Source organism: Lagenorhynchus albirostris, chromosome 2 (assembly GCF_949774975.1).
Source record: "Lagenorhynchus albirostris chromosome 2, mLagAlb1.1, whole genome shotgun sequence".
Lineage (NCBI taxonomy): Eukaryota > Metazoa > Chordata > Mammalia > Artiodactyla > Delphinidae > Lagenorhynchus > Lagenorhynchus albirostris.
Genome location: NC_083096.1, coordinates 43,504,726 through 43,518,613, shown reverse-complemented (window position 1 = coordinate 43,518,613; position 13,888 = coordinate 43,504,726). Strand labels below are relative to the sequence as shown.

General features: G+C 36.4%; 1 protein-coding gene across 3 annotated transcripts in view; it reads left to right on the top strand.

The window, feature by feature from the left end:
• Window positions 1–13,888, top strand: part of PLA2G4A (phospholipase A2 group IVA) — a 160,975-nt gene that overhangs the window by 61,027 nt on the left and 86,060 nt on the right. For all 3 annotated transcript variants that reach the window (XM_060142140.1, XM_060142141.1, XM_060142142.1), the window contains exons 4-5: window positions 11,051–11,199; window positions 11,906–12,019. In XM_060142140.1, coding sequence (XP_059998123.1) covers window positions 11,051–11,199; window positions 11,906–12,019 — 263 coding nt within the window. The remainder of the gene's footprint in view (window positions 1–11,050; window positions 11,200–11,905; window positions 12,020–13,888) is intronic.

Below are 13,888 nucleotides of genomic sequence, written 5' to 3'. Positions count from 1 at the left end.
GCAGAATTAATTTAAATTGTATTTATTTTTTAGGATAATCAGTGTTTGTTTATATTTATTGGTTGAGGGGAAGTAGCCAGGCCCAGGCAAATATTTACAGATTAAATTTGGGGTTGGGGATAAATAAATGAGAAATCTCTGAGAGGAGGTGGAATAGTTTGAAACTGAGAGAAGAGTGTATGGAAACTTCTTCTTCTAAGACATCAGAAAAGAACTTAAGTATGAATAAATACAATTTTCAATTATAAATACATCTTTTAAATTGTGAGGTATAGGGAAGAGAAACTGGAAGAGAACATTTAATCCTCTCCTTTTGTTTTCCTAGTGAAGTGTGAACCTGAGTTGTTTTCTTAGATGAGGAATAGTGAGTAGTGACTTGAGAAAAGCAGTATAAGTTTGAACAGCCATGTGGAGTATGGAAATAAAAAAGAATAGGGATTAGTATATGTTTGGTCAGGTTAACAGTTAAATGGTCATTGGACTATGCTGAAGTAACTAATAGCGGAGCATTCTTTTCTCCTAAGATCAATTTAGAAAACACAGATTAAATTAAGTTTTAAAAAAGTCTGAAGGATTGAAAATCTGCTGAGTCAACTGGGATTTGAGGGACCAGGATCTCAGAGAGGAGAGAAGTCATTGAAGTAGGCCCAGTATTCTGCAAGCCACTTTCCTCTCAATCCACTGTGGAATCTAGGTGGATTTGGGGGCGATGGGGATGCGAGACGTGGCCAAGCAGTGAAGAGTCAGGGAATCTCCTAGAGCTTTGGCAATCTCAAAGGACTTGGGGACATAAAAACTGGATTTCAGAACCAAGTCAGTTAGAATTTGAGGGACAAGAACCCTGAGAGAAGGGAAGCCTAGAGAAGCTTGCAAGTCAGTGCCTTCACCATGTGCAGGAGACAAATTCGTAACCTGTGCAGGGCAACAGACTAAGAAGCAAACGTAAAATACAAGAAAAGCAAAGAAGAGTTATTGGCAGTCTCACAGTGCTAAGAGGGGAAAAAATTGGGTATCAGAACTGCCAAATAAAAGGGGCCTAGAAAACACCCCAGGCTCTCAGTTGAAAAGCTTTGGGTGGGAGTGAATAAGAAGTAGACTAAATTTTACAAAGATTTAAGTCAATTCAATTTTTGATTAAACTGAGTAGATCCATCCCATTCACACTGCCTGCCGGAGAATAAGATGGGTCCTCTGAGGAGGTAGGTCTAGCTCTGGAACAATTTTTCATGAAAAGTTCTGGCATTCAGTCAAGAATTGCCAGGTAGACCCAAAAAGTAAGATCAAGAAAAATAAATAGATTCCCCAAGTATTGGATATGGACTTTAAAATAACTAAGATTAATATGTTCAAGAAAATAGGTGGCAAGGTGGAGAATTTTACCAGGGAACCAGTTATATAGAAAAGAAGCAAATGGAAAATTTGGAATTAAAAACACAATAAGTGAAAATTGAAACTCAGTAGATGGGTTTGCCATAGTTTGGAGACAGTTGAAGAGAGGGAATTGGTAAACTAAATAGGTCAGTAGAAGGTATCCAGGCTCAAATACAGAGAACAAAAAATGAAATAAAATATAGAATTAAAGCATAAGGAATATCTGGGCAAAATTTAAATAAAACACTGGGGAAGAGAAGGAGATTGGGGCAGAAGTAATATTTGAAGAGATAATGGCTGAGAATTTTCTGTAACTGATAAAAATGCTGTGTTATTAACTTAAGGATAAATACAAAAAATACTAATATTGTGCATATTGCAGTAAAACTGCTGAAAACTAAAGACAAAGAAAAAAAATCCTAAAAGCATCCAGAGGAAAAACAATATATTCAACAAAGCAAAAGACTGAAAGTAAATTCCTCACCAGAACAGATAGAAGCCATAAGATAACAGAATGACATTTTTGAAGTGCTGAAATAAAATAACTGTCAAAATTATTCTGAAGAAGTTGAAAAAAGTTAGAGGACTTATACTACCTGATGTCAAGGTTTATTATAAAACTCTGATAATTAAGACAGTGTGGAATTGGTGCAAGCTTAAATGAATAAACCAGAAAGTCTGGAAGTCCAGAAACAGACGTATATGACTACTTGATTAACAAAATGTTTATATTGTAGTATTAGGGTTAAAGACAGCATTTCCAATAAATGACGCCGAGTTTACTGGTTTTATATATATATATATATATATATAAGTACATATATATATGTACTTATATATTTATATAAAGAATCTTCACACCTATCTCACACTTTACACAGAAATTAATTCTAATTGCATTTTAGATATAAAGGTAAACAGTAAAGCAAAGGAGATTTTTTGGAGAAGTCAGTGCAGACAATTTTATGACATTGGAATAGCTAAAGTTTTCTTAAACAAAAGGAAAAAAAGCATGAATCATAAGGAAACAGGTGGATACACTGGACTATATTAAAATTAGGCATTTCTTTTTATCAAAAATATCATAAAAGTGGTGAAAAGATAAACCTCAGATTGGGAAAATATATTTGTAATATATATGTCTGTCAAAGGACTCATATCCAGAATATGTAAAGCACTCTGTAAATCAATTAAAAAACAGGCAATCTAACAGAAAAAAAAAATGGACAAAAGACTTGAGTATGCCTTTCACTCAAGAGACTATCCAATAAAACACATAAAGAAATATACAACCTCATATAGTCATCCAAGATGTGTGAATTAAATCCATACTGAGATACCGTTACATATTCACCAGATGTTTAAATTACAAAACTGACTATTACATGTTAAGAATGATTGCTGCCATGTAAATATTAACATCAGGGTGTACAATAGCATAATAATTCCATGTCCAAGTAATTCCATTCTTACGAATTTCACAACAGAAACGTAAACATGTGTGCAACAAATGCCATGTACAAGAATGTTCATAGCAGCACCATTAGTAATAGCCCAAACTAGAAACAATCCATATGTCCACTAAAATGGATAAATGTTTTATGGAATGCTCATACAGTGAAACAGTTTACATTAATAATTAATGAATGTGTTATTCTGCACATGCCAACATGGATGAATCTTACAAACTTAATGGTGAGCAGAATAAGCCAGACCCGGGAGTATATACGATTCTTGGTTCTATTTATATAAAGATAAAAAACAGGTAGAAATATTATTTGGTGGTAGAAGGTAGGGTAGTGGTCACCCTTCTGGAGGGAGGTGAGGAAGGCCTCTGGAGTGCTGGCAATGTTCTATATCTTGATCTGGGTGGTGGTATCCTGGGTGAGTTCATTTTATGAAAATTCAACAAACTGTATGGTTACAATCATCTGATTTTTCTGCATGTATCTTATCCTTCAATAAAAATGTTACATTCAGGAAAGAACTAAACTGTTATTGAAATTCATACGTTTATAGTGAGGCTAACCATCACTTTCCTAGGGTTTATACCAGCAGCTCTGCTGGCATAGGGCAGGGATAGTGAAGAAGTTGGCAATCATAAAACATTTAAGTTTTTCAGCCTTTATGTTTAAAAGCTTTAAGTTCACCGTGTAATTATCATTATCACTAAATCATAAACATTTAAAGAAGTGATCACATTGGAAAATAGTATTCAGAGGCATTCTTTCAACAAATTATCATTTAATTTTGGGTCTTACTATGGCATGCTTACTTTGGTGATAATGAAGCAGAACACTTGAATATCAGTTCATCACCTCGAATAGATTGCTAACTCACGCACCCACACATACTTTATTCTTGGTTTTGTTTTCATGTGGTCACTTGAAAATGTATTTAATGGCTTAAGAGAAACAGACGTGAATTACTGGATTGTGCTGAATATAGTCCATGGGCAGAATATCCACGACGAAGTATGTTGACTTCTCAATGCCGAAACGTTTCTACTTTTCTGTGGGTGTTATTATACCATTGTTCTGTATTTGATTGTCATAATATACTTTAAATCCCGTTTTTCAAACTTGTGTGCATAAATATCGTTCTGGTCAAGTTGTTAAAAATGCAGATTTCCAAGCCCTCGCAGAAGACTGAAAATGCAAGGTGTCTACATTTTTAACACTCCAGATGATACTGTGAAGATACTCTAGTGCACTGTGTTTTGGAAAACACTGCTTTATGCTCACCATCAGTGGACCATAGCTATTCAGAATAGGATATTTTGACTGTGGATTTGGGAGGACTTTTCCTTTGGGTTTTGTTTTTGCTGTATATTACATGAATTGTAACAGGTTATGGGTCATCTTTATTTGAAGCAAAGGGTTTAAGTTGCTACTGAGCAAAATGGATATGAGAAAGCAAATGGAGCATATTTAAAATCGAACTTGGAGTTTAGAAGCTGCCACCAGCTCCTGTGATGAATCATATAATATATTACTCAGACAAAGCCAAAATGACAGATGGACCTGTTATGACTTCAGGCGGGCACTCCTTCAACTACTGAAATTTATAAGGAGTTTTATAACCCGGGAACTCTGAAGCTATTTGTGGTGCCTGTAGTTTCATGTCTACACGCATCAGCTCTGTATCCCACACCCCCAACGTTTTTTGTTAGTCAAGATTTAGATAAAAGGATAAGATGTAAGTCTTTACCCACACATTATATCTTTACCTTACCACCTGTTTTCGCTGGAGCTAATCAAGGGGAAGCTGAATCAGTGACTCAACACCCAGTTACCTTATAGGCATTAATTCCCAAAGGCATGAAATAAGTACAAAGGCGAGAAAAAAAAAATTCTTTTCCTGTGTTTGACTTTTTTTTTTTCCCCCCTCAATGCATTTCTAGGAACTTCTCTAAAGCATTGGGCTAAGTTTTGCTGTCAAAATGGACTGCTTCCCCCTTTCAAAGGTTCCACAAGCTACCATGCCAATGAAGATTATAGATTATGTTTTTAAAAAAACTGAGCAGAGATATGTGATTATCTTAATCCAATTTTAAAATAGCTTCTTAAAACTTCTTTTCATCCTGTGGTGTCTACCACTGCTACAGCTGTTCCTTAACTTGCAAAGATTAGCAATGATGCAGATTGCAGTATCACAGTTTACAGCTGTCAGTGGTTTTCCACTGTTTAGCACGCTTTGGTGTCTCATTAATGAAGCAAGAGGAGAAACTAGAAAAACCACCAGTCTTGAGAAAAATTTTAGAGTATTGACTTTTTTTTAAGTAAAAATAAGAATCTAAAATGACAGCTTTGAACTGGATTCCAAATTTTAAAAGAAGTCTGTTGATGTTTTGACATATAAACATAGGGTTGGCATCTTGCTGTATGGTAATTTCTTTATTATTTTGTCAGTTAGAATTTGGAAAAGCATATGACCCACCGAGAGTCCAAAATGGCTGAGAAGATGATAATATCGCTGGTTGACTTATACCACTTCACTTTGCTGCATCCTGTCCCTATCTGGTTCCTCCCAAGGAACTTTACTTTCTACTTTCTCTTTCTTGTTTGACCCAAGAAAACCTGTCCTTCCTCTTGTTCAAAGATTCAAATGAAGATTAAGCCTCAAAAGGCCATTTCTCCACCTACAACTTGACTTTATGTGTGTGTAATAACCTGGGTGACTGAGTTATTAGTCATTGGTGGAGTGTATCTGCTTGTCTTCCATTTACTCTTGCCTCTAAAATTAGGCTATTAGCATTTGACTCACTTCCATATTTCAAATCTGCACTTTTGTGTTTGGCTCCCTATCCAAGCCAAACCAAACTGCTTTTTTTTTTCTTTTTTTGACACAATTAAAAAAGGCTATGTATTCATAAACTTGCAGCAAGTGAACCTATTTGCTGTGTTTTGGCAAGACTTCCAAGGTGTTAGAAGAGCAAGTGTAAGTGCTATAGATTAAAAAGAGGAATTCCTGAGAAAATCAGTGATCTGCAAGCGTTCTATTAAGGTGAGATTTTTGGAAATGATCTTTGGTCCTTAGATACATTTGGTAGTCTTTGGATGCAAAGGTATAAACAAGCAAGTTAGAATATTTCAATAGAGGAAGGATTGTTCTGAGTTAGAGGCAAGGGCTTTTTGTGGTGGGCCATTTTTTGGAATAAGTAGGAGTCCATGGGATGCTTTTTGTGCAGACTGTCATAATGGTCCTTAAAGGGGTGGTTCCCAGGGCAGGCAGTTCCTCAGAACAAATATAATTCCAGCTTCCACACTCACCAGCTGTGTGATCCAAGTCAAGTAACATAGATGTGCTGGCCAAACTGCTTCTTGATGGGCAGTTCCTGGCATAGTAGGCATCTAAATATTTGTTGAATGAATGAATGATGTTTACCATCTGCATGCTTCTCCTTCCTGGCACACTTTTTGTTTTCTAGATTAGCTTTTGCTTGGTTTGTGTTTTCTAATATTTGGGGGAAAACATATAAAAGAGCATTAATCCCATAAGAAAGAACCAGCCTTATGAGATGAGGAAAGGCTACATTTTTATTTTTCTACATTTAATGTGAAGTACCATTGAATATTCTCTTTAAAAGCACATATCTACCTCCATTCAAAAAAGGAAAAATATTTTCTTTATAGTCTTCTACTACCTGATATTCTAAACATGTAGTTATATTTGTGGTTTGCAACCCTGAGTACCGGAGATGTGGCAGAAACATGGTTAAGGAAAAGGAACAGTCATCTCTTGGTTGAGGAGTGAGTTGAGTCCCCTTGTAGCATGTCCTTCTCTTCTTTGGCCCATTTCCTCTTGCCATCCTTCCTGCCAAGTCTTTTGTTTTCTAATTTGTCTTCCATGGTCCCATTGAGACAGAAAAGCATTGAGTTAGAAATTGCTATATGTAAATGTATCAAACCAACACATTGTATAGCTTACACTTACACGATGTTATATGTCAATTATATCTCAATATGAAGAAATAAATAAATGAAATGGGAATAACTAGCTATTTCCTCCTAAAATAAAATATCAAAAGTGTGAACAGAACATGACCTACATCAGATCAACTAGAATAATTGTTGAAAAATGCAGATCCCTAGTCCCATTACAGATCTCCTGATTATGGGTCTTATGGGATGTGGGTCAAGGGTCTGTATTTTTAATCAGAACCCTAAGCATTTATCTTTTTTCTTCTCTTTTCTTCTCTTTCCTTTCCTTTCCTTTCCTTTCCTTTTCTTTTCTTTTCTTTTCTTTCTTTCCCCCTTCCTTCCTTCCTTTCTTTCTTGTAGGTTTATTTAGAGAGATACGCATTCCATAGACACAATGAGGTCTGTCTCAAAAGGTGAGAAGGGCCTTGGAGGAAAACACACTCCACAGACAGAGTGTGGGCCATCTCAGAAGGCGAGAGGCCCTGAAATGTGTGGTGGTTAATTTTCCCTAGGCATTTACCTTGCACTCTCACTTTTGAGACTGCCCTGCCCTTGACCAATGATGCATAAGCTGCAAGTGGAAAAATTAACTAAAAGACAATCCCAAATGCTAATACCTCATTTGTAGATTTTCCCACTTAACAATAAAAAAGCCCACTTAAAAAATCTGATGACCACATAGAAGAGCTGTGAAGGACATTGATTACATTATTTGACCATAACTACTGTGAAAGGACAAAGTATATTTTTTAAATTATTTTTTTAAAAACTATTCTTTGAAAGACAATCATTTAAGAACTATTATTTTTGCTTTTCCTTTGTTTTCAATTTTTGTATCTTTTTTTATGAACCTCTGCACCTCTCTCTCTTCCTCTCTCTCTTTCCATCCTTACCCCTTCCCTGTTCTTTTCTTCCTGCTTATCGCCCTTCCTCTTCTTCTCCAAAGCTCTTTTCCACCTCCTCTTTCCATAACAAGCCATACCTATGATCACATCTTTAGCACTTAGGAGCATGATGTCATCGAGAGGATGATTTTTGCAGTCCCATCTTGCTCTGATACTTACTAGCTGTGTGATATTGGACAGATTGCTTAACATCTCTCAGTTCTTGTTGCCTCAACACTAAAAGTACTTACCTTATAGTGCTCTTGTGAGATTAGAATGAGACTCATGTATGTGAAGTGCTCAACAGAGATCCTATCAGGCATCACTTGATGGTTGGTTTTTGTGGTTATGAGTTGTAATGGCCACATGGGAAAGGATGAGTTAAAGAGAAAAGTCGAGTCCTTAAGTGAGGAGACCTTAAATATTGTGATAGTTGTTAGGTTCTGAAGATATAAAGATGAGTAAGACTTGGTTCCTAACCTCAAGTTGTTGACAGTCTTGCAGGAAAAGATAGCTAGATGTGTAGTTTCCTTTATAAAATATAGTATGTGCAATGCTGTCAGATGAAGGATTCAAAGGAGCCATTAAAAGGGAGTGAAGCAAGTCAGAAAGAGAAAAACAGATACTGTATGCTAAAGCGCATACATGGAATCTTAAAAAAAAAAAAGATACTGATGAACCTAGTTGCAGGGCAGGAATAAAGAGTAGACATAGAGAATGGACTCGATGACATGGGGTGGGAGGGCGAAGCTGGGGCAAAGTGAGAGTAGCATCAACATATATACACTACCGAATGTAAAATAGTTAGCTGGTGGGAAGCAGCAGCATAGCGCAGGGAGATCAGCTTGGTGCTTTACAATGACCTAGAGGGGTGGGATAGGGAGGATGGGAGGGAGACGCAAGAGGGAGGGGATATCGGGACATGTGTATGCATATGGCTGATTCGCTTTGTTGTGCAACAGAAACTAACATGGTATTGTGAAGAAATTATACTCAAGTAAAGATCTATTAACAGAAAAAGGGGGAGTAATCAATATTTCCACATTCAGGGTCAGTTGCCTTGTTGTTAAGTATATGTATAGTGGGAGGAAATTTAAATAGTTCCATTATTTGCAGTTGTTCCTTTCTATTTAAAATGGCACCCAGACAGTACGGTGCTGGCACAAAAACAGAAATACAGATCAATGGAGCAGGACAGAAAGCCCAGAGAGAAACCCACGCACATATGGTCACCTTATCTTTGGTAAAGGAGGCAAGAATATACAGTGGAGAAAGGACAGCCTCTTCAATAAGCGGTGCTGGGAAAACTGGACAGCTACATGTAAAAGAATGAGATTAGAGCACTCCCTAACACCATACACAAAAATAAACTCAAAATGGATTAGAGACCTAAATGTAAGGCCAGACACTATCAAACTCTTAGAGGAAAACATAGGCAGAACACTCCATGACATAAATCATAGCAAGATCCTTTTTGACCTACCTCCTACAGAAATGGAAATAAAAACAAAAATAAACAAATGGGATCTAATGAAACTTCAAAGCTTTTGCACAGCAAAGGAAACCATAAACAAGATGAAAAGACAACCCTCAGTTTGGGAGAAAATATTTGCAAATGAAGCAACTGACAAAGGATTAATCTCCAAAATTTACAAGCAGCTTATGCAGCTCAATATCAAAAAAACAAACAACCCAATCCAAAAATGGGCAGAAGACCTAAATAGACATTTCTCCAAAGAAGATATACAGATTGCCAACAAACACATGAAAGAATGCTCAACATCATTAATCATTAGAGAAATGCAAATCAAAACTACAATGAGATATCATCTCAACACTGGTCAGAATGGCCATCATCAAAAAATCTAGAAACAATAAATGCTGGAGAGGGTGTGGAGGAAAGGGAACCCTCTTGCACTGTTGGTGGGAATGTAAACTGATACAGCCACTATGGAGAACAGTATGGAGGTTCCTGAAAAAACTAAAAATAGAACTAACATATGACCCTGCAATCCCACTACTGGGCATATACACTAAGGAAACCATAATTCAAGAAGAGTCATGTACAAAATGTTCATTACAGCTCTATTTACAATAGCCAGGACATGGAAGCAACTTAAGTGTCCATCAACAGATGAATGGATAAAGAAGATGTGGCACATATATACAATGGAATATTACTCAGCCATAAAAAGAAATGAAATTGAGTTATTTGTAGTGAGGTGGATGGACCTAGAGTCTGTCATACAGAGTGAAGTAAGTCAGAATGAAAAAGACAAATACCGTATGCTAACACATATATATGGAATTTAAGAAGAAAAAAAAAAGTCATGAAGAACCTAGGGGTAAGACAGGAATAAAGACACAGACCTACTGGAGAACAGACTTGAGGATATGGGGAGGGGGAAGGGTGAGCTGTGACAGGGCAAGAGAGAGTCATGGACATATATACACTACCAAACGTAAAATAGATAGCTAGTGGGAAGCAGCCGCATAGCATAGGGACATCAGCTCGGTGCTTTGTGACCACCTAGAGGTGTGGGATAGAGAGGGTGGGAGGGAGGGAGACGCAAGAGGGAAGAGATATGGGAACATATGTATATGTATAACTGATTCACTTTGTTATAAAACAGAAACTAACACACCATTGTAAAGCAATTATACTCCAATAAAGATGTTTAAAATAAATAATAAATAAAATGGCACCCATATCATGCCCTCAGGGGGTCTTTATGTGTAACAGAAAAAGCTGTCACTTCCTTGAGATGCCCACTTCAATCTTATTGAATACCACCATAATAAATAGAGAAATATATTTTGGCTACTAATGTAAATGCCTCCCTTTAGAGTTCTTCAGTGCACAACCTGTACAACCATATAAGGCAGCCTTATAACTACAAGCAATACTTATGCCACACCAACTTTCATTATTTTGTTTGGCAAATAACATAGTAGGTTAATTTTTTTTCTAATATAAACAATCATGATGATCCTGAACTCATGATCTTGTTGCCATCGTAGTCCTGGGGTGAAGGTTACGCTGTGGTTAGCTGAGTGAGATTGTTATCATTGTCTAGCAGTTGGACTGAGTTGTTGATTGCAGTGACCGTGCCCTCTAGGTAGACAGAGGAATTTTGTATAAAGTACCAAATAAATGATTCCCTCTCACAGGACTGTTGGGAAGTGCAGGGACATAATATGTAAACAGTATATAACCTATGACGTTCTTCTATTATATATCATTTTGTCTCAGACATTTTGAATATGTTATTGCAGATTCATTGAAAATAATCTGATAACACATATTAATTAAAACAAATTAGGAATTAATCACATTTTTGCCCCCTTCTCATTTGTGTTTACTGTCTATAGTTGACACTCCAGACCCCTATGTGGAACTTTTCATCTCCTCAACCCCTGACAGCAGGAAGAGAACGAAACACTTCAATAATGACATAAACCCTGTGTGGAATGAGACCTTTGAATTTATTTTGGATCCTAATCAGGACAATGTTTTGGAGGTAAGTGAGTCATTTGGGGACAGTGAGATGGCCACCATCATGTTGAGGTTGATGCTTGAGTTTGTCCCCTCACTGCCTTCATTCTTCTCAGTTTGATGTAGTTGGAGTCCAGCTGTGCAGTATATGGTAGATGAGCTTCTAGCTACTGCACGTCAAGCTATGTGAGTGTCCAGTGGGAAATACAGGAGTTAGGTGGGGCTGGGAAGAATCTGTTATCCTCCTCATGTGCTTTGGAGAAAATATTCGTTCTGTTAGAAAGAGGAGGATCCAAGTACAATAGAATAAAAATATTGTCAATTGATTAGGACTTTAAAATAAATTAACTTTATTAGCTTAAAGTTCAAATAATTAGCTTTAAAATAAGTTCACATAGATCTTTTCCAAAATAGTTGCATAGATTTTCTACATTAATTTCTTTCTCATATTCCAAAAATAGCATTTCCCCAGAGAGGGGATAAAGTTTCATTTTTCAAAGTATGATAATGTCAATCAGGAAAGTGAAAAATTAATTATTATGTTAGAAGCAAATGTGGCATTCAGAAACAAAAGACAAAGTATTGTTACCAGTTGAATATTGAGGATTTCAAATGACTGTTAAATATCACTTGAGAATTTTCATTTTTTAAGTGTGATGGAGATTATAGATATAATTTCCAAAGATTCCAGAAAAATTTGATACCTCTGCTCTACCTTTTACTCTCTATAGATCACGTTGATGGATGCCAATTACGTCATGGATGAAACGCTCGGGACAGCAATATTTCCCATATCTTCTATGAAAGTGGGAGAGAAGAAAGAGGTTCCTTTTATTTTCAACCAAGTAAGCAGCACAACGAATTATTTTTCAACCTTACGTCAGATAAAATCTATTTAACCTGGAAAGTTGGAGTTTAATGTTTGGAAATCCTTCCTTCGCTTCCTTCCTACTCTGTCTTCCTTCCTTTCTTTCTTTCTTTCTTTCTTTCTTAAGTTTGCTGCATTTCTGAAATTTCAATAATTTATTTAAGATTAATAAAACCCTAGAGAAATTATTTATACAGAGCAAACACTGGATTCTGAATTTTACAGGAAACTAGTGTAGTAGTTTATAGCGAGAAATGTAAGCAACCGGTAGACCAGGATTCAGAAAGCTGGTTAATGTATTAATTTCTTCTTTGGGGGAACAGCTTGGTGTTTTTGTTCCTTGGGATGATTTTCAAATCTTCCCCTCACCCACATCTCCTTATCCCTTAACTCCTACCTCCTTTCCTAACTGTTAGCATCCCATATGACCTCTTCCTGAATGCCCATGATAATTACGTGTTGTTCATTGGGACCGAATCATTTAAACTGTGCAAACTCAAATCCTGGTCAGGAAACTGGAATACTGGTTATGCATGCCTAATTACAGACCTAATACATAGTTTATATTTATTCCATGAGTATATACCTGTTTAGAAACTGACTTAAGCCCAAAGGACCCTGACCAGTTCATGTAATCAGAGTGACCCAGTTGCCTTGAGGACACTCCAGTCACATACTCCCTGCTGATACCTTTAGCTGCTCCAGGAAGCATGTCTTCTATATGTTTTCTACCCAGTGCTAAGAGATACACTGCCCACATTTCTGTTTACCTCTTTTAAAGTTATTTCATTCATTCTTCTTTCAAACGTTTATTGGAATCTACCAAGCATTGTGTTGTGTTCAGGGCACATAAAGAAGAATATGGTACAGGAAGCTCTTCCCTCGATTATCTTCATCTGGGGTGGAGGAGAGGTAGGGATTGGAAAAGGAAATGAATGTAGGGAGATCCATTTGATGAAAAGAAACCACTACACAGTAAGATAAGTATCGATGAGGTGTGTTCAGAGTGCAGGGGGAAGACAGAATAAAGAAAGATTATGTTGTGAGAGGAGGCCAGAGATGGCTCCATGTCAGTAGGTGATTTTGAGCAGGTCCAACAGTGAACATAGTGGTTAATACCTTGTCATTTGAAGCCAGGTTGTTTGGTGTTTAAAGCCCAGCTCTGTTTCTTACCATTTGTTTCATCCTGGGGAAATCACTTAGTTCCTCTGAATCTCAATTTGCTCATCTGTAAAGTGGAGATTATGTCTCATAGGAGAATCATTATGATTACATGAGTTAGTTATATTTATATATAATATATCCATATAATTATAGATTACAATGTATATTACATTTAAATACATTTAGATATAATTATTTAATTATGATTTGTATAATTTTATATAAACTATGATTATATATTACTTAGTTTATTAAGTATATAACATTACATATAAAATATATAACAATAATTGATTCTAGTAATATATATCATACTCACATAGATGTATCTGTACATACATATAATGCTTATTGCCTGGTACATATTAAGCAGTATATAAATGTTTGTGAAGAATAGAATTTCAGTAGGCAGAGAAGCAGTTATGAGCATTCTAGTTTCTAGGAGAAACTGCAAAGGCATGGAGTTTTGAAAGAATAAAACAAGCTGGGGCATGACAAGTTACATGGCTTGGCAAGTAGGTGTTGGTGAGCAGTGGGATAGAGAGTTAGAAGTGGCTAAATCTTATAACATCTGCAGACCTTACCTATGGCATGTTGCTAGGATTGGTTCTCAATAAACCCTTGTTGAGGGCTTCATAAGCACAATTGGCCTTTCTGAAATATAATGTTTTTTTTCTGCCCT